This window comes from Eriocheir sinensis, chromosome 2 (genome assembly GCF_024679095.1).
Source record: "Eriocheir sinensis breed Jianghai 21 chromosome 2, ASM2467909v1, whole genome shotgun sequence".
NCBI classification, from domain to species: domain Eukaryota; kingdom Metazoa; phylum Arthropoda; class Malacostraca; order Decapoda; family Varunidae; genus Eriocheir; species Eriocheir sinensis.
Genome location: NC_066510.1, coordinates 31,658,900 through 31,676,992, shown reverse-complemented (window position 1 = coordinate 31,676,992; position 18,093 = coordinate 31,658,900). Strand labels below are relative to the sequence as shown.

The 18,093-nt window shown below is 46.0% G+C and overlaps 1 protein-coding gene across 1 annotated transcript in view; it reads left to right on the top strand.

Annotated features, from left to right (window-relative positions):
* Positions 1-16,663, top strand: part of LOC127002912 (putative sodium-coupled neutral amino acid transporter 11) — a 75,441-nt gene extending 58,778 nt beyond the window's left edge. The window contains exons 3-10 of the mRNA XM_050869225.1: positions 5,876-6,017; positions 6,926-7,135; positions 9,909-10,059; positions 10,223-10,324; positions 11,758-11,902; positions 12,827-12,914; positions 13,319-13,569; positions 14,312-16,663. Of these exons, the coding sequence (XP_050725182.1) occupies positions 5,876-6,017; positions 6,926-7,135; positions 9,909-10,059; positions 10,223-10,324; positions 11,758-11,902; positions 12,827-12,914; positions 13,319-13,569; positions 14,312-14,566 (1,344 nt within the window). The 3' untranslated portion in view covers positions 14,567-16,663. The remainder of the gene's footprint in view (positions 1-5,875; positions 6,018-6,925; positions 7,136-9,908; positions 10,060-10,222; positions 10,325-11,757; positions 11,903-12,826; positions 12,915-13,318; positions 13,570-14,311) is intronic.
* Positions 16,664-18,093: the final 1,430 nt, after the last annotated feature.

Here is an 18,093-nt window from a genome sequence, read left to right as displayed (position 1 = left end):
CAGCGAGGAAGGGAGCTAAACGAGGTCAAAAGAGAGGTCATTGCCGGGTGGATGAGGAAAGGGGTTAAAGGAAGGGAAAGTTACGTAGAAGCGAGGTCAGGGAGGGAGATAAGGAGGGAAGGGTAAGGGAGAAAGAAATGTAAGGTCGAGAGATAGGAAGGAAGGGAGGGATTGAAAGGCAAGGGAGAGACGAGGTTCCCCTTCCTCCCCTCGCATCGGTGTTTTCTGAAGAACTTTTAGATCGATTAGGCAATGGATTCTACACTTTAATTCCAACCTTTAGTAGTTTTATACAATCATAATAGACTATGTAGTAAATGACTCTCTCTCTCTCTCTCTCTCTCTCTCTCTCTCTCTCTCTCTCTCTCTCTCTCTCTCTCTCTCTCTCTCTCTCTCTCTCTCTCTCTCTCCGAACACCTGTTGCTTATCACTCACTTAACCGGGTTAGCCTGAACCTGGCGCCCAGTTTTTCTTCTCTCTCTCTCTCTCTCTCTCTCTCTCTCTCTCTCTCTCTCTCTCTCTCTCTCTCTCTCTCTCTCTCTCTCTCTCTCTCTCTCTCTCTCTCTCTCTCATATTTGGGTTACGAGTACTTCCCTTCTTTCTTCCTTTCTTCTTGCTTTCTTTCTTTCTTTCTTTCTTTCTTTCTTTCTTTCATTTTTCCTTAATATTTTCTGCATTTTCGTGAGAGAGAGAGAGAGAGAGAGAGAGAGAGAGAGAGAGAGAGAGAGAGAGAGAGAGAGAGAGAGAGAGAGAGAGAGAGAGAGAGAGAGAGAGAGAGAAGGCGAATGGAGGAAAATGGAAGGAAGGGAGGAAGGGAGGAGGGAGGAGAATGAGAGAGAGGAGAGAGAGAGAGAGAGAGAGGGAGAGGAAAAGAGAGGAGAGAGAGAGAGAGAGAGAGAGAGAGAGAGAGAGAGAGAGAGAGAGAGGAAAGGGAAATTGAAGGAAAGGGAAGAGAAGGGAGTAGATCAAGTAAGGGAGAGAGGTAGGAGGGGATGGAGGGAGGGAGGGACAAGAAAGAGAACTAAGAGAGAAACGAAGAGAAACGAGAAGGGAGAGGTAAGGAAGGGAGAGAGGGAGGAAGATGGAAATGTAAGGTAGGGAGAGGGAAAGAGGGAGGGGAAGAGAGGGAGACAGAGAGAGGGAGAGAGGGAGGGAGGGACAAGAAAGAGAACTAAGAGAGAAACGAAGAGAAACGAGGAGGGAGAGGTAAGGGAGGAAGAGAGGGAGGAAGATGGAAATGTAAGGTAGGGAGAGGGAAAGAGGGAGGGGAAGAGAGGGAGACAGAGAGAGGGAGAGAGGGAGAGAGGGACAAAACACGTAGCCAGCCAGCTCTCTTAGGCATTGTCAAAAGACCAAAGGTGAGACGGAGCACGGATGAGACAGGTGAGTGTGGGGGCTTACCTGGGCGACGGACAGGTAAGGGGGACAGGTTGACAGGTAAAGACAGAGACATGGATGTAAAAAAAATGTTATGAGCGAAAAGTTTGTGATAATACGATTTTTTTTTTTTTTTACATGTACAAGACCTGAGCCTCTTTTTAACGTATCCTTAAAAGTGTGATTTTCTTGACGAGCCGAAATGCGTTAGTGCCGAAACTGCCTCAATAACAGACCAATATTACATGTACAAGACCTATACTTTTTAACATATCCTTAAAAGCGTGATTTTCTTGACGAGCCGAAATGCGTTAGTGCCGAAACTGCCTCAATAACAGACCTATATTACATGTACAAGACCTGTGACTCTTTTTAACATATTTTTAAAAGTGTGATTTTCTTGACGAGCCGAAATGCGTTAGTGCCCAAATTGCCTCAATAACAGACCTATACTTTTTAACATATCCTTAAAAGTGTGATTTCCTTGACGAGCCGAAACGCGTTAGTGCCGAAACTGCCTCAATAACAGACCTATACTTTTTAACATATCCTTAAAAGTGTGATTCTCTTGACGAGCCGAAATGCGTTAATGCCGAAACTGCCTCAAAAAAAGACCTATACTAAGAGACAGCGCAGTGGTGCCAACAAAAAACGAAAGCTGGTCGAGTCCCTTTTCTTCGATTTCTCCGTTTTCTTCGATTTCTCCGTTTTCTTCGATTTCTCCGTTTTCTTCGCGCGTCTCCTGAATATTAACTTCTGGCCAGACGGGTCAGACGTAGCGACGGGTCCGGGTTGTTGGGGGCGACGCGAGAGCCCTCAAGCGGCGATCGAGTGAACTGATATGAAACAAGGTCTGAAGGAAGGCATATGAAAGGGAGAGAGAAGAAAGGGGGCGGAAAAGGAGAGAGAATGGGGGATGGAAAGAAGGGAGGAGAAAGAGAGAGAAAAGAAGAAATAGAAGGGAAGGAAGAAAGGAAGGAAAGGAGGGAAAAAGAGGGAGAAAGAGAGAGAACGAGGGATGGAAAGAGGGGAGGAGGAGGAGGAGGAAGAAAAGAAAAGGAAGGAAAGCAGGAAGAAGAAATTTTCCTTCCTTCCTTCCTTCCTTCTTCCTTCCCCCTCCCTCCCTTCCATCCTTTGAGCCTGCCCCTAGATTGAGACATCTTCCTATTTTTCTTTATATATATTTTTCAAAGGGAGTCGCCGAGGGAGTTTATGGCTTTCAAGAAACTGATGAAACTTGAATGACCGAGAGAAACAATGCGGTCTACCCTTAGACGAGGAATGGAGGGAGGAGAGAAAGAGAGGGAGGAAAGGAGAGGAGTGAGGAGAGAGAGGGAAGGAGAGAAAAGGAGGGGAGGGAAGAGGGAGAAAGAGGGATTGACAGAGCGAAGGAGAAAGGAAAGGAGAAAGAGGGATGGAGAGAAAGGAAAGCAGCGACAGAAGAAAAAGAAAGGAAGGAAGAATGGAAGACAGGAAGGAAGAAAGGAAGGAAGAAAAGGAAGGGAAAAAGAGAGAATCAGAGAGAAGGAGTGATGGAAGAAGAAGAAAGAAAAGAAGGAAGGCAGGAAGGAAAGGAAGGAAGGAAGGAAGGAGGAAAAAGGGAAGGTAGATAGGAAGGAAGGAAGGAAACATAGGGAAAGAGGAAGGAAGGAAAAGAAGGAAAGGAAGGAGAGGAGGGATATGAGAAGGCAAGATTGGACTAAAATGAAGCGTAGGATGAAGGAAATGGAGCAAGGAGGAGGAGGAGGAGGAGGAGGAGGAGGAGGAGGAGGAAGCAATTCTTACACTCCATCAAACTGCTTATTAACTTGCTCTTCATCCGGACATTTCTCTCTCTCTCTCTCTCTCTCTCTCTCTCTCTCTCTCTCTCTCTCTCTCTCTCTCTCTCTCTCTCTCTCTCTCTCTCTCTCTCCACCCCCTTTACCCCCCACGTCACCCCCAACCACCTCAAGCAATTAGGAAAAGAAGGAAGGCTTACCAGAAGTTCCTCAAGGGCATCGAGTGACCAACCCGCATCTCAGGAGTTCTCTTCGAGCCCAGGACGACCTAACGCAGCGAAGGAATGGAAATGGAAAGGGTAGGATGACGAAGGGATGGGAAGGTAAGGGGAAGGGAAAGAAAGGGAAGGGAGCGGAATGGATAGGAAGGGAGGGAGGTGAAGGGAAGGGAAGGGAAGACAAGGGAAGGGAAAGGAATGGATAGGAAGGGATAGGAAGGGAGGGGAGGTGAAGGGAAAGGAAGGGAGGGAACGGAATGGATAGGAAGGGATAGGAAGGGAAAGGAAGAAAGGGAAGGGAACAGAATGGATAGGAAAGGATAGGAAGGGATGGGAAAGAAGGGGAGGCGGAGGGAAGGGAAGGAAAGAAAAGGAAGGGAAAGGAATGGATAGGAAGGGATAGGAAGGGAAGGTGAAGTGAAGGGAAGGAAAGAAAGGGAAGGGAAAGGAATGGATAGGAAAGGATAGGAAGGAAAAGGGAGGAAGGGGAGATGAAGGGTAGGAAAGAAAGGGAAGGGAGCGGAATGGATAAGAAGGGATAGGAAGGAAGGGGAGGTGAAGAGAAGGGAAGGGAACGGAATGGATAGGAAGGGATAGCAAGGGAAAGGAAGGGAAGGAAGACAAGGGAAGGGAAGGGAGCGGAAGGGATAGGAAGGGAAAGGAAGGAAGGGAAGGTGAAGGGAAAGGAAAGGAAGGGAAATTAATGGATAGGAAGGGAAAAGAAGGAAGGGAGGGAAATGAAGGGAAAGGAAGGGAAGACAAGGGAAGGGAACGGAATGGATAGGATAGGAAGGGAGGGGAGGTGAAGAGAAGGGAAGGGAACAGAATGGATAGGAAGGGATAGGAAGGGAAAGGAAGGGAAAGGAAGGGAGGGGAGGGGAGGTGAAGAGAAGGGAAAGGAACAGAATGGATAGGAAGGGATAGGAAGGGAAAGGAAGGGAAAGGAAGGAAGGGGAAGGTGAAGGGAAAGGAAAGGAAGAAAAATAAGGAAAGACAAAAGAAAATAAAGAAAAGAAAGAAAGACAGCGAAGGAAAAGAACAAAAAAAATAGTGAAATCATAACAAATTAAAAACACACAAGACAAGGAGAGAAAAAAAAATCAAAGAAAAACAAAGAAAAACAAACAAACAACAAAATCCCTCCATCGCCAAGACATCAAAATCTCACCTGACAATTCTCATACCTGCCAAATCCATTATCTCGAGAGGAGGAGGAGGAGGAGGAGGAGGAGGAGGAGGAGGAGGAGGAAGACAGAAAAGGAGACAAACAGAGAGAGAGAGAGAGAGAGAGAGAGAGAGAGAGAGAGAGAGAGAGAGAGAGAGAGAGAGAGAGAGAGCAACCACACGAGAGAGAGAGGAGGGAGAAAGAGAAAGGAGACTGGGAGAAAGAGAGAAAGGAAGAGACAGATCACGGTCAACAGAGCACCTAAGTAAGTAAGGGGGGAGGGGGGGGGGGAGGGGAGGGCGGTTAATATCTTTCAAAGGGAGAGTAAAAGGCGAGTAAATGCGAGGGAGAGTGGGAGAGTGAGAGAGCGGTAAGAGGGACGCAAGAGAGGGAGAGAGGCAGAGTGGGTGAGAGTGGAGGCAGGAAGGCGGTACATATGCAAATGGTCAGTTCGTCCGTTCTTTCCCTGCTTCCATAAATACAGGAGATGGATGAGTGGAGGAGGAGGAAGAGGAGGAGGAGGAGGAGGAGAATAGGATAAGAGAAGAGGGAAAGAGAATGGATAGGAAGGAAAGGGAAGGAAAGAGAAGAGAAGAGAAGAGAAGAGAAGAGAAGGGAAGGGAAGGAAAGGGAAGAGAAGGGAAGGGAAGGGAAGGGAAGGAAAGAAAAGAGAGAGAGAGAGAGAGAGAGAAAATAAATTACCTGAAACATAACACGACGGATATAACTGCAAAGAGCCTCGTAAAAATACCCTCTCTCTCTCTCTCTCTCTCTCTCTCTCAAAAGATGAAGAAAGAAAGAAAAAAAAAGAACAGGGTGACGATATTAAGCTTCGTAAAAGAAAAAAAAGAAAAGGAAAAGAAAAAAGAGAAAAGATTAAAAGGACAGAAAAAAAGATGAAGGAGAGAAAAAAAATGATGAAGAAAATAATAACAGGCTTCGGATATTAAAGAAAATGGAGGAAGAAAAAAAAAGAAAGAAAAAGAAAAGGGAAAAGATGAAGAAGGACAAAAATTAAGAGTTGGGAGAAGAAAGGAAGAAAGAAGGAAGGAAGGAAGGAAGGAAGGAAGGAAGGAAGGAAGGAAGGAAGAAAGAAATTGTACCAGTGTCATTTTCCTTAATATTTTTCTTCCTATTCTTTTCGTCCTCCTCCTCCTCCTCCTCCTTCTCCTCCTCCTCTTCTTGACCCCCGCCCCCCCTCGCCACGCCCTTCCCAATCCCCCAATCCTCTAATACTCTTACCCACTAATGAGTCCACGTAATTCGTCCTGCCATTGAAGAATTAACCTGAGTAACTTTTCCTTCCCTTCGCTCCGCCCCGCCCCGCCCCGCCGCAGCTCGCCACCCCCGACGCCCCGCCCAAGATCCCCCCGGGGCTTGCTGGGTATGAGGGCGACGATGACCCGAAGAAGGAGAAGAGTTCGATCGCCTTCACGTCCTTCAACTACATCAACTCCATCGTGGGCAGCGGTGTAATAGGTAAGATGTTTGTTTGTTTGTTGGTGTCTGTGTGGGTATGTGGGTCTCTCTCTCTCTCTCTCTCTCTCTCTCTCTCTCTCTCTCTCTCTCTCTCTCTCTCTCTCTCTCTCTCTGTAATCTTTTTTCCACCATGATCTTTTTTTTTAAGTTTTCCTTCTATTTTCACTTTTTTTTCCTTCCCATTTTTTCTTTTCCTCCTTCCTTCCTTTATTTCCTTCCTTTTTTAATCCTTTCTTCCCTCATTTCTTTTAATTACTTCGTTTTTTCCTTCTCTTTTTATATACATTTCTTTCTATGCATCATTTTATCCTTCCATCCCCTCTTTCACTCCTCTCTCTCTCTCGCACTCACTCTCCCTCTCCCTCTCCCTCTCTCTCTCCCTCTCTCTCTCTCTCTCTCTCTGATGAAGCACTTAATATGGTGTGGAGGGGAGTGTTCAGACTGCAGCCTTTTTTCTATTATTAACATTTTTTGGGCATTCACGGGATATATTTCAGTGTGTCCAAGAGTGGGTGAGAATTTATGTGCAGTGATAACCATAAACCTTCACGAGATAGATGCATGCTAATTTTTTTTTTCAGGGGGGCGGTTTGAAGGTGTATTGGTGGGGGGTGTATGATAATGTGTGTGTGTGTGTGTGTGTGTGTGTGTGTGTGTGTGTGTGTGTGTGTGTGTGTAAGGGCGATTTTTTTTTTAGGTATGATAGAGGAGTCTCGGTTTTAGGTACCTCCTCTTCCTCCTCCTCCGTCGTCTTCTTCTCCTCCTTCTTAACGTTACTCTCTTCCTCTCATCATTTTCTTTCTTGTTATCTTCCTCCTATATCCTAAACTCCTATTACTACTACTACTACTACTACTACTACCACTAATACTAATCTAACACCACCACCATCACCACCACCCCTCCAGGCATGCCCTACGCCATCTACAAGGCCGGGGTGGGCATGGGCTTGGCGGTGCTGGTGGTGGTGACGGTGGTGACGGACGCCGCGCTCTGCCTCATGATCGCCGCCGCCCGCACCGCCCAGGCCTCGACCTACCAAGACCTCGTGCGCAGCTCCTTCGGTCGGCCGGGCTTCATCCTCGCCACCTGCTTCCAGTTCATGTACCCGTTTATATGTGAGTGTTACTGTGCTCTTTGGCTTGCTTGTTTGTGTTGCGTTCCTTGTCTAGTGTGTTGATTTCTCTCTAAATTCCCGTTTGTCTGTGTGTTGCGTTGTTCTGCTTGTTCATTTATAAGTGTTGCGATGTGTTAAGGGTGTTGCTTGTGAGTGTTCTTCTATGGGCCTTTCTTTTTCAACGGATTGGGTTTTGTGTGTTGCGCTGTTCTGAGTCTTTTAATGTTAAGAGAGCTGTATTTTTTTATAGTGCGCCCCTTCATTCTCAGCGTCAAGTCTAGCGCTCGTCTGATCCCGTATATTAAACAAGATGATATCGATACAGATGTAATATTCAAACCCTAAAAATGTCAGTCATAGTCCCATTTCACGTCCAACAATGACTCCCACTCTCCTGTTTCGACACACTGACCTCTTCTCGTCGCCAAGTCCATCGCTCGTCTGAACCCGTATATTAAATAAGAGGAGATCGATACAGATGTAATATTCAAACCCCAAAAATGTCTATCAAAGTCCCATTTCACGTCCAACAATGACTCCCACTCTCCTGTTTCGACACTGGCCTTTTCTCATCGTCAAGTTTAGCGCTCGTTTTAACCTCCGTCACCCTCTTGTCTCTTCAATTAGCTCGGCTTCGGCCTTTGACATCAAGGTTAAGGACGTCGCTTATCTTTTTAAATCCATGGCAGACTAAGGAAAGGCTTGTCGGCGTCTCAGGTGATGAACGTCAGGTTTTCTTAATCACTCAGGCATTCAAGAGCGAGCAGGTAAGAAAGGTGAGCCGCTGGTATCGGTGTAAAAATCTGCGCAAAACAGGATTCGAGTTTGATTAAAATGTGACCAGTTTTCTGCCCATCGGAGAGAGGTCCTTATTGTTAAACGAATCGGGCTCCCATTACGACTTTTTTCCAAGGCCACAGAGAAGATTGATCAGGTTTTCATGGGTGTTTTTCTTCCCGTTCAAGGTACAGAAGACGTGTAAAACTATCACTAAGGTCACTCTGTATCTATCTCTGTCTTTTAAACGTCTCTGGCTGCGATAACGACTTTTTCCCAAGGCCACAGAGAAGATAAATCAGGTTGTCATGGGTGTTTTTCTTCCCGTTCAAGATGCATAAGACGTGTAAAACTATCACCGGGTCACTCTGTATCTATCTCTGTCTTTTAAACGTCTCTGGCTGCGATAACGACTTTTTCCCAAGGCCACAGAGAAGATTGATCAGGTTTTCATGGATGTTTTTCTTCTCGTTCAAGATGCATAAGCCGTGTTAAACTATCACCGCCATCGCAAAACAGTCCCAGGAAATCCCAGCAACTTCCACAATAGGCTTTTCAAACAGGGGAACTGAGGCGCCGACAGATTTAAAAATACGGGATAGAGAACGGAAAAAAATCTACTAATTAATCAGGTGCTCGGGCGTAAACAGGTGAGAAAGTTGAGCTGCCAAGTCCGGGAAGATCGGCAAAACAAAGACTCGGGGTTACAAGAAAAAAAAGTTAATCATGGATGAATTTCAAAGCCGAGAAAACCATTTGCGCTGAAGTGGACGAGTGTTGGCTGAGGATGATGGTGAGGACGATGATGATGATGAAAGTGTATTTTTCTCCCTCTTTGCAACACAGGAGGAAGACCAAGGGGAATATGATAAGAAAGTGAAAGGGCTAACTATAAAAAAATTCATCTCTCTTAACATTAAAGGTCCCAGAACAACACGACACACGAAAAAAATGGCATAAAATATCTATCTACCTTCCTATACCTATCTAATGAACTATCTATTATTCAATCACTATAACGATGCATAAGCGACAAACAGTATACACAGAAGAACAAAGGAGGCAGACTAGGGGTAAATACAGCAAACAACAACCGCAACAACAACAACAACAACAACAAGTGGCTGCCCCCAATCTTCTCTCCTTCCATTTTTTTTCTTTTAATCCGCTCTTCTATAATCTCCCTTCCCTTCCTTCTTCCTCCCTTTTCCTTCTCTCTCTCTCTCTCTCTCTCTCTCTCTCTCTCTCTCTCTTCCTCCCTCCCTCCCTCCCTCCTCCTCCTCCCTTTCTCCCTCTTTCCCTCCCCCCTGTTTCTCTCCTTCCTTTTTCTTCCTTTTTTATCCTCTCTTTTCATCTCCCTTCCTTCCTTCCTCCCTTCCTCTTTTCTCCCTCCCTCTCTCTCTCTCTCTTCCTCCCTCCCTCCTCCTCCCTTTCTCCCTCTTTTCCTTCCTCCATCCTCCTCTCCTTTCTTTTTTCTTCTTTTTTTATCCGCTTTTTTATCTCCCTCCCTCCCTTCCTTCCTTCCTCCCTTCTCCTCTCCCTTCTCCTCTCCCTCTCTCCCTTCCCCATCCGTTCATTTTTACCTTTTCTTTTTATTCCCATTAATTTGCTATTCGTGAAAGTCGGTCATCAAAGGTGTTTTACAAGCGGAAGTAAAAAGGAGAATAAAAGGTTTATATTTATCTAACTTTCCCGTGTAATTATTTCGTCATTCTTACTTTTTTTTGGTTATATAATTATGTGTGTGTGTGTGTGTGTGTGTGTGTCTCTCTCTCTCTCTCTCTCTCTCTCTCTCTCTCTCTCTCTCTCTAATTATCTACCTATCAATCAATGAAATCTCTCCCTCCTCATTTTTCCCAATACACTCTTTCCTTATCCCCCTATGTCTCTATTCCTCTCTCTTCTCTTTAGGGACAGACCACCTGGAGCAAAGCATCTATAGGACCTGGGTGAATCTATGTAACTCTCTCACACCCTCCCTCCCTCCTTCCCCACAGCCCTCATCAGCTACAACATCATCGTGGGGGACACCCTTCGCATCGTCCTCATTCGCGTCACGGGGCTGTCCAGTGAGTCGGTCCTGGCGGAGAGAACCTTCATTGTCGTTTCGTCTACCTTGCTTATCACGCTGCCTCTATCTCTGTACAGGTGCGTGTGTGTGTGGGGGGGAGTGGGTGTAGTAGTAGTAGTAGTAGTAGTAGTAGTAGTAGTAATACCACCACCACCACACCCCAACCGCAATCACCACACCTCCTTCCTTCCTTCCACCACCTCCTCCACCTCCTCCACTTATCCTCCCTCACCCCCGCAGGAACATCACGCACCTCTGCAAAGTCTCGCTCTGCTCTGTGGTCATGATAGCCGCCATCGCTCTCGCCATGGTCGTCCGCTTCGGCACCATGTTCGACCAAGTGTGAGTCTGACCGTTATCTTTCTGCTGTTGTTATGGTTGTTGTTGTTCATCATGCTTTTGTTCTTCTTTAATTCTTCTCCGGTTTTCCTTTTTATCTTTCTCTTCGTCTTTCTCGTTCTTTCGTTCCCATTCTTCTTCCTTTTCTCATTCTGTCTCATTCTGCTTCCCCGTTCTTTCCTTCCTACTCTTCTTCTCTCCTTCCATCTCTCGTTCTTTAACCTTCCCGTCTTTCTCCCTCTTTCGTTCCCATTCTTCTTCCTTTCTCTCAATCTGTCTCATTCTGCTTCCCCGTTCTTTCCTTCCCATTCTTCTGCTCTCCTTCTATTTTGCGTTCTCTCTCCTTCCTATCTTCCCAGTATCGGCCGTTCAATACCTTCCTATAATACCTGGCCCGCCTCTCTTCAGCTCAGGTGGTCGCGTTGATTAGCGCTTTACCTCCTAGGCAGACAAACCCCAACCAATTTCAGGACCAAAAGCCGTGATCTATTTTTTTTCTTTTTTCATCTTCTTTTTAACTATTTATGCTTCTTTTTCTTCTCCTCCCTCTTCTTTTTCCTCCTCTTTCCTCTTCCTCTTCCTAAGCAGACAAAACCTAGACAACTCCACCCTCTTATTTTTTTTTTTTTTACGATATACCAACGTGTTTTTTCTTCTTCTTCCTCTTTTCTTTTCTTTTTTCTCCTCTTTTCCTCCTTTTCAATCTTTATCTTTCCCTTTTTTTCCATTTTCCTCTCTAACATTTTAAGCATCTATGAATTTCCCTCTTTAAATTTTCCTTCTCTCCTTCCAATGTTCCCTCTTGTAACTCTTCCTCCTCCTCCTCCTTCTCTTCCTCCTCCTCCACCAATTCCTTCTCCCTCTCCTTTCCTTCTATTCCATAACGTTAAGCCTCTTACGATTTTTCAAACATTTACAGTATCAATTTTTCTTTTCCACTTGCTCCTTCTACCCTCCATCAATCATAAACGTCTCCTTCTCCTCCTCCTCTTCCTTCTCTTCTTCCTTCCCGTTTTCCTTTCCTCCTCCTCCTCCTCCTCCCTATCTTGCAGCCTCCATGAAGTAAACTCTATCCTCTTAACAGTTAACTTATTCTCCTCCTCCTCCTCCTCCTCCTCCTCCTCTTAACAGTTAACTTATTCTCCACTTTCTCGTCCTCCTCCTCCTCCTCCTCCTCTTCTTCTTCCTCCTCCTCCTCCTCTTTATGTCTCATCTTTTACACCTTACTCTCCTCCCTTTTTATACTCCTCTCCTCCTTCTCCTCCTCCCATTTCTTATCTTTCCTTGTTTATACCGCTACTCCTTCCTCAGCTTACACCAATACTCCTTCACACTCATTCCTTCTTAGCTCCTCTTCCTTTCCAATCTCTCTCCACCTCTCATCTCCTCCTCCTCCTCCTAAACCAGCAATCCCTCAGCCATCTCCTCGCCCGCAGACCCGCCACGGAGGACGCCTGGGTCATTGGCAAGAGCGGATTCCCAACTACCATCGGCATCATGAGCTTCGCCTTCATGTGCCACCACTCCAGCTTCCTCGTGTATGAGTCCCTCGCCGACAACACCCAGGCGCGGTGGAACAGGGTAGCGCCTCCTCACTGCACGGCTGTATAGAACGCTTGGGCTAGACTTGGTTCGGGAGGGATGATTAAGGGCCGCTTTCACAGTCACTTTGTTTATTTTGATCGTTACCAATGGCGGCGATCGCGCTATAGTATTTCCACGTAAAACTGGCCGATGGGGTAGTGGCGGCTGCGGGGTTAGCCTGGCCCCGCACCTTGCCCCACACTCTCAACACCTCTCGCTCCCTCTGCAGCCGCCGCTACCTCATCGGTCAGTTTTACGTGGAAAACTATAGCGGCCCTAAAACGAGGTTGCTAAAAGAATGGGATGAATCGAGTGAAATAAATGAATGAACTAGAAAGAATGGATCCTATGTTCTCTGTCAGCAAGACGGCTGTATACAACTCTTTGGGAAGGCTGGATTTTGGAGGGGTGATTAAAACGGGGTTGCTATAAGGAGTGGAAGGAACTGAGTGGGATAATTGAATGAACAGGAAAGAATGGACCATATATTCTGGGCTAGACTTGGTTTGGGGAGGGATGATCAAAGCGGGGTTGGTAAGAGAATGGGAGGAATCGAGTGGATTTTTTTTTCTCATTTTCTCGCTAAGAGGGGCCTTTAACCCTGTAGCTGCGGGGGTCATGTTTCTTAGGTTAGGTTAGGTTAAAGGCCCGTCTAAGTAAAATAATGAGAAAGAATCACCACTCACGCAAACCATTTCATAATACATATCAACGCATGTGTGATCAGTTTATGTATCATCTATTTTTTGGGGGGTTTATATCATGGCAAAAATGTGGCCCGACGCTGGTACACGGTAAAGTCACAAATTTGGCCCGTCGCTGCTACCGGGTTAAAGAAACATGATCCCCGCAAAGGTTACTGGCTGTTATGTTGGACTGTGGAAACTGAAAACGACTCTAAGGCTAAAATTGCTTCCTCAGGTCACCCACATCTCCATCGGCGCCTCGGCAGTCCTCAGCATCACCTTCGGCATGGCGGGCTTCCTCACCTTCACCGGCTACGTGCAAGGTGAGTCAAGCCATGAGTAACGCCTCCCTTCGACCCCTTTCCCCCTTTTCAGGATGAGTCGAGGCTAAATACTCTCCCTTTCTATTGTTTGGGGGACGCTTTCTTTGTTGGTTGGAATCCCTGAGCACTTCACGAGTTGATTAATTTCACTTACACGTAAGAAAAGGTATAAAAAATAGCACTCACTAATGCTTCAATATTTGCTACACGTCTTATCGTCACAAAAATTTAAAGAAGTCGTGTTACGTTGCGCTACTGACTGGCTTATAACGTATGGTGGTATGTGACTACTACTACTACTACTACTACTACTACAATCACAACTTCCACTTCACTCCTCCTCCCTTCCTCTCTTGTTTCCTTCTCACCTCGCTCACGTCTCCTAACCTAACCCAATCTCGCAGGCGACATGTTCGAAAACTACTGCTGGGCCGACGATCTCATGAACCTGTGCCGCGGGGGTTACGCCTTAACCATCCTGCTCACCTACCCCATCGAGTGCTTCGTGGCCCGCGACGTGCTCGAGACCGCCTTCTTCCGCGATTACCAGCCGCAGCCCTTCTTCAGGCACGCCGTCCTCTCCGTCATCATCGCCATCCTCTGCATGCTGCTCTCCTTCTCCACGGACTGCCTCGGCATCGTCCTGGAGCTTAACGTGAGTCTCGGGTTGTGACTGGTCCTTGTGGATGAATGTCGTAAGTCGAAGTTTTGGCGCACGGACAGTTCTCTCGTATCTTCCTGGCGTTTGATGTGTTTCTAATCGTCAGAAAGATCTTGGTACTAATTCTATGCCCGGGCGGTTCTCTTGCATCGTTCTGGAGTTTATTGTGAGTCTCTGAGCGTTCGTAGGGTCGTTGTGAGTGTTGTAAGTCGAGAGTTTGTGCCTATAGACGGTTTTCTAAGGAGTTTTTCCTCAGTAATCTTTTCGTGGATGTCTAAGTCGAAGTTTGGTGCCCGGTTGGTTCTCTTGTGTTCTCCTGGAGCTTAACGCGAGACTCGGGTTGTCGTTGTGGATGTCGTAAGTCGATTCTTTGTGGCAGGTCGGTGTGTCTCAAGGTGAACGGTCAAGGTGTGTGGGACGGCTTGTCTATTTTCATTGGTGATTAAGGAGCTAATGAACGTCTGCTCACCTCTTGACGTCAGCGGCTAATTATCCTGCACACAAGTTTGGATCGCCCGCTATTAATAACTCTCCTCCACAGCCTCCTCGACTTGTGTCCAGAATTACACGACCAGAGGCAGATGAAGCATAATCTTGTTATTTATAGTATCAGTGCCGTATCATTATATTTAGCAGATAATAAATAGTTTAGTGTGACATCAGCTTGTTGGTTTATTCTGCAGGCCACGAATCTTCTTCCTTCAGCACACACTAACTCTGTTTTCTCGTCTTTTAGGGCATCCTGTGCGCCATCCCCCTCGCTTTCATCCTGCCCGGCCTGTGCTACATCCGCGTGGAGGAGGGGCCGCTCTGGGCCTCCAACAAGCGACTGGCGTGGGCCGTCACTATCTTCGGGGTGGTCACCTTCATCGCGGGCTGCATCTCGCTCTTTAGCAACTTCGATGAGTTGTCGCAGTGCTCCCACGGCGAGGAGATGCCCTACTGCCACCAGGCCCCCGACGCCCCCAACGCCCTCAACGCCACGCTCTGAGCCGCCCCCGCCGCGCCCCGCCCCTGGAGGCCCGCCGCTGCTCCTAACTAATAATCGGTGCAGGGCGTGTCGCTCCTGCGTCCTGGTGGAGGCTCCTGCGAGGGATGTGTGGAGGAGACACGTACTGATGTAAACACGTTCGTCGGGAGGCGTTGAACCGTGCTGGCCGAGGACAGAGGACGGACGGAGGGCAGATGACCCAGGACGCCGATACGCTTCACCCTTCCCCTGTTTTTTATATACGTACACGCGTCTCGCTGTAACGGGGCGCCGCACCGTGCTGGCCTTGGACCGAGAACAGGTAGCTTACAGGTGTGGCTTCAAAGCAAGGACGCCAATACGTCTCACACCTTCCTTCACTTAAAAGACGTCAGGCTATTAATAAGAAGAACTACACTTTCTGTTCCGGGAAGGTCAAGAGCTTACATGTATACACCGATGGATTAAACGCTTGGCCTTGATCTTGGTTTGTGAATAGGCTTGGCCAGGTATACGTGTGCGCCTAACCCAACCTTACCTAACTTAACCTACTCCAAAAGCAAGACCACGACCAAGCGTTTCGTCCATCGCTGTATCCATCCTAGCACTGGTTCCCGGAGACATCTGACGGACTAGAGTGAAACCAGGTTGGCGAGGTGTTTTTTGGGTTGGTTCCCGCTGTCCTTTCCTCACCGTCGCCCTGCCCCAACACCTTCCTCTCATATGCTGACTACAGGTAACATATGAGAGGGAAAGAAAGGGTAACATGAGAGGAAGAAAGGGTAACATACGAGGGGAAAAGAAAGGGTAACATATGAAAGGAAAAAAAGGGAACGGTGTTGGTGGTGGGTGGCGGAGCGGCGGGAGAAAAGGGCCCACGGCAGCCATCTCAAAAGCGACCTCGCCAATCTCCTTTCGCTATACAACCTTTTCCTCAGCGGGCGAGTCAGGGATGCGGGAGGTATGGAGGGAGAGGAGGAGGCCAGGAGAGCGCGGGTGTGTCTGGGTGAAGGCTGTGTCTCTAGGTATTAAAACACTGCACACGTAGACTAGGCAGCTTTCACCCACACCAATAGTGACGTCTAGTTGCTTTTCTATAACATTCGTTGGCGAGTGAACAAGCTTATTACACGGGGGAGAGAGAGACATGTCGCGGCGCTTGCACTGCTACATAAACATAATAATATAGATTTTAAAGGTCCGTTTCTGCGACTCTTACAAATGCAGGACTTAAAATACAACAACGGCAGCTTCTTCATTACAATCCCTTTAAGATTTGACAAGAAACGTCCACTCGACAGCATTATTTTCATCTTTAGTGGGATATGAACACAATCTAATACAGGCTTTTGGTCAGGATGGTATTGTGAATTGACTATTGCAATTACTTTAGGCTTTGTTAAGAAACGTGACATCAATATTTTCTTCTTTAGTGGGATAGGAAAACAATCTAATAAAAGTTTTTGGTCCGGACGTTATAATGAATTGACTATTAACATTCATTTAGGCTTGTTAATAAGGGAAGCGTTCTCCTGGCATCATCAATTTCATCTTTAGTGGGACAAGAACACAATCAAAGAACAGTTTTTCGTCAGGACGCGATAATAATGAACTAACTATTACAGATAAAGAATGACGGTGTATTTGACCCATTAATATCGTCGCATTAGGCAAGTTATATATATGTAAAGGAAGACAACTAGGCTCAGAAAAATTAAGACAAAGTTGTAAAGGAATGAAGCTGCTGTAATAGGTTGAGTTTTGTTATTGACACTCGCTGAAACGGACTGAAATAGAGGAGGAGAAGAGGAGGAGGAGGAGGTGGAAGAAGAGGAACAAGGAGAGGATGGAGGGGAAGGAGAGGACGATAAAATGGGTTCATATCCTGCCCCAAATTCACACATGGACTAAAAAAGAGGAGGAGGAGGAGGAGGAGGAGGAGGAGGAGGAGGAAGAGCAGGAACAAGGGGAAGATGGAGGGGAAGGAGAGGACGCTAAATGGGTTCTTATCGTGCCCCAAATTCACGCACGGACTAAAAAAGAGGAGGAGGAGGAGGAGGAGGAGGAGCAGGAACAAGAGGATCAAGGGTAAGGAGAGGACGCTAAATATGCTCCAATCCTGCTCATTCAATTACAGTACAACTTTAGAATCAGCGACTCATTCTTCTCATCAAGATTGTAAGGAGGAAAGGAGGAGGAGGAGGAAGGGAGAGTGAAGGGAAAAGAGCTAAAGGAAGAAGGAGAGCTAGAAAAGAGAGGGAGGAAGGGAAATCATTGTAAGAGCTAGAGGAAGGGAAATCATTGTAAGAACTAGAGGAAGGGAAATCATTGTAAGAGCTAGAGGAAGGGAAAGAGGAAGGGAGGAGTCGAGAAGAAGAGTTGCTGTGTCTAGGTGTGATGTGGTCTTCCTAACGCTATAAGAGAACATAAATATTGTATACTATCATTACTACTACTACTACTACTGCTGATACCACTACTACTACTACTACAACAACTACTACTACTACTACTTCGATAATTATTACACGTCTGATCGTCTCCAGAGTTATATTTGTAGTGTTTCGTTACGGTATCAACTGACTTATAATGTGTGTGAACTTTCTTTCCCCTCAAATCAAACTAACGTGCTGTATCGTGATGTTTTGACTCGTCTTTCTTATGTATATTTATGGTAAACCGATGACACACACACACACACACACACACACACACACACACATTGTCACTTGAACATATATATTAATTCCTTGCTATGGGGTGAAAAAGTTATCTAGCATTTGTGGAACAGAAAAAAAGGGTACTATAGCACACACACACACACACACACACACACACACACACACACACACACACTAAGGAGAAAACAAAACACTACTATCATCCGGCCACAGGTAAATCAATCCGTTAAGAACAAGCTCCACCTCCCATCGTTACGAGAGAGCGATATGGAGGTCTATGGTGAAGTGGCGTGGGAAAAGAACAGTCTGCAAAGCTATTCCGAGTTAAACGAGGAAAAAAATACATTGTTATCACGTAATGGTCGGCCTGTGAAAGCTGCACCCTCCCACGGTTACATAATTATAGATACTTTTACTAATAAGAATATTCCCTCGACGCATAAATTCGCACCACACACACACACACACACACACACACACACACACACACACACACACACACACACACACATACACTCGATTAAATACACTTGATAGATATATAAGGTGAACGCGAAATAATAATAATGATAATGATAATAATAATAATAAAAAGGAAAAGGCCATTGTTAATCATCATAATAGATCAAAATAAACGAGATAATAAACAGATTCAAAACACAAGTAAACAATAATAAATATGTAGTTTGTGCCAATCAAGAAAGTAAACTCAAATAAATAAACATGTAAATACATAAATGAAATAAAATAAGGATGAATAAACAGCAAACGAACAAAATAAAAAACAAAAAATATATATATACCAAAATAAGTTCGCAGATAAAAAAAATTAATAATATAATGTAAAACGTTTCTCAAATATCTAAA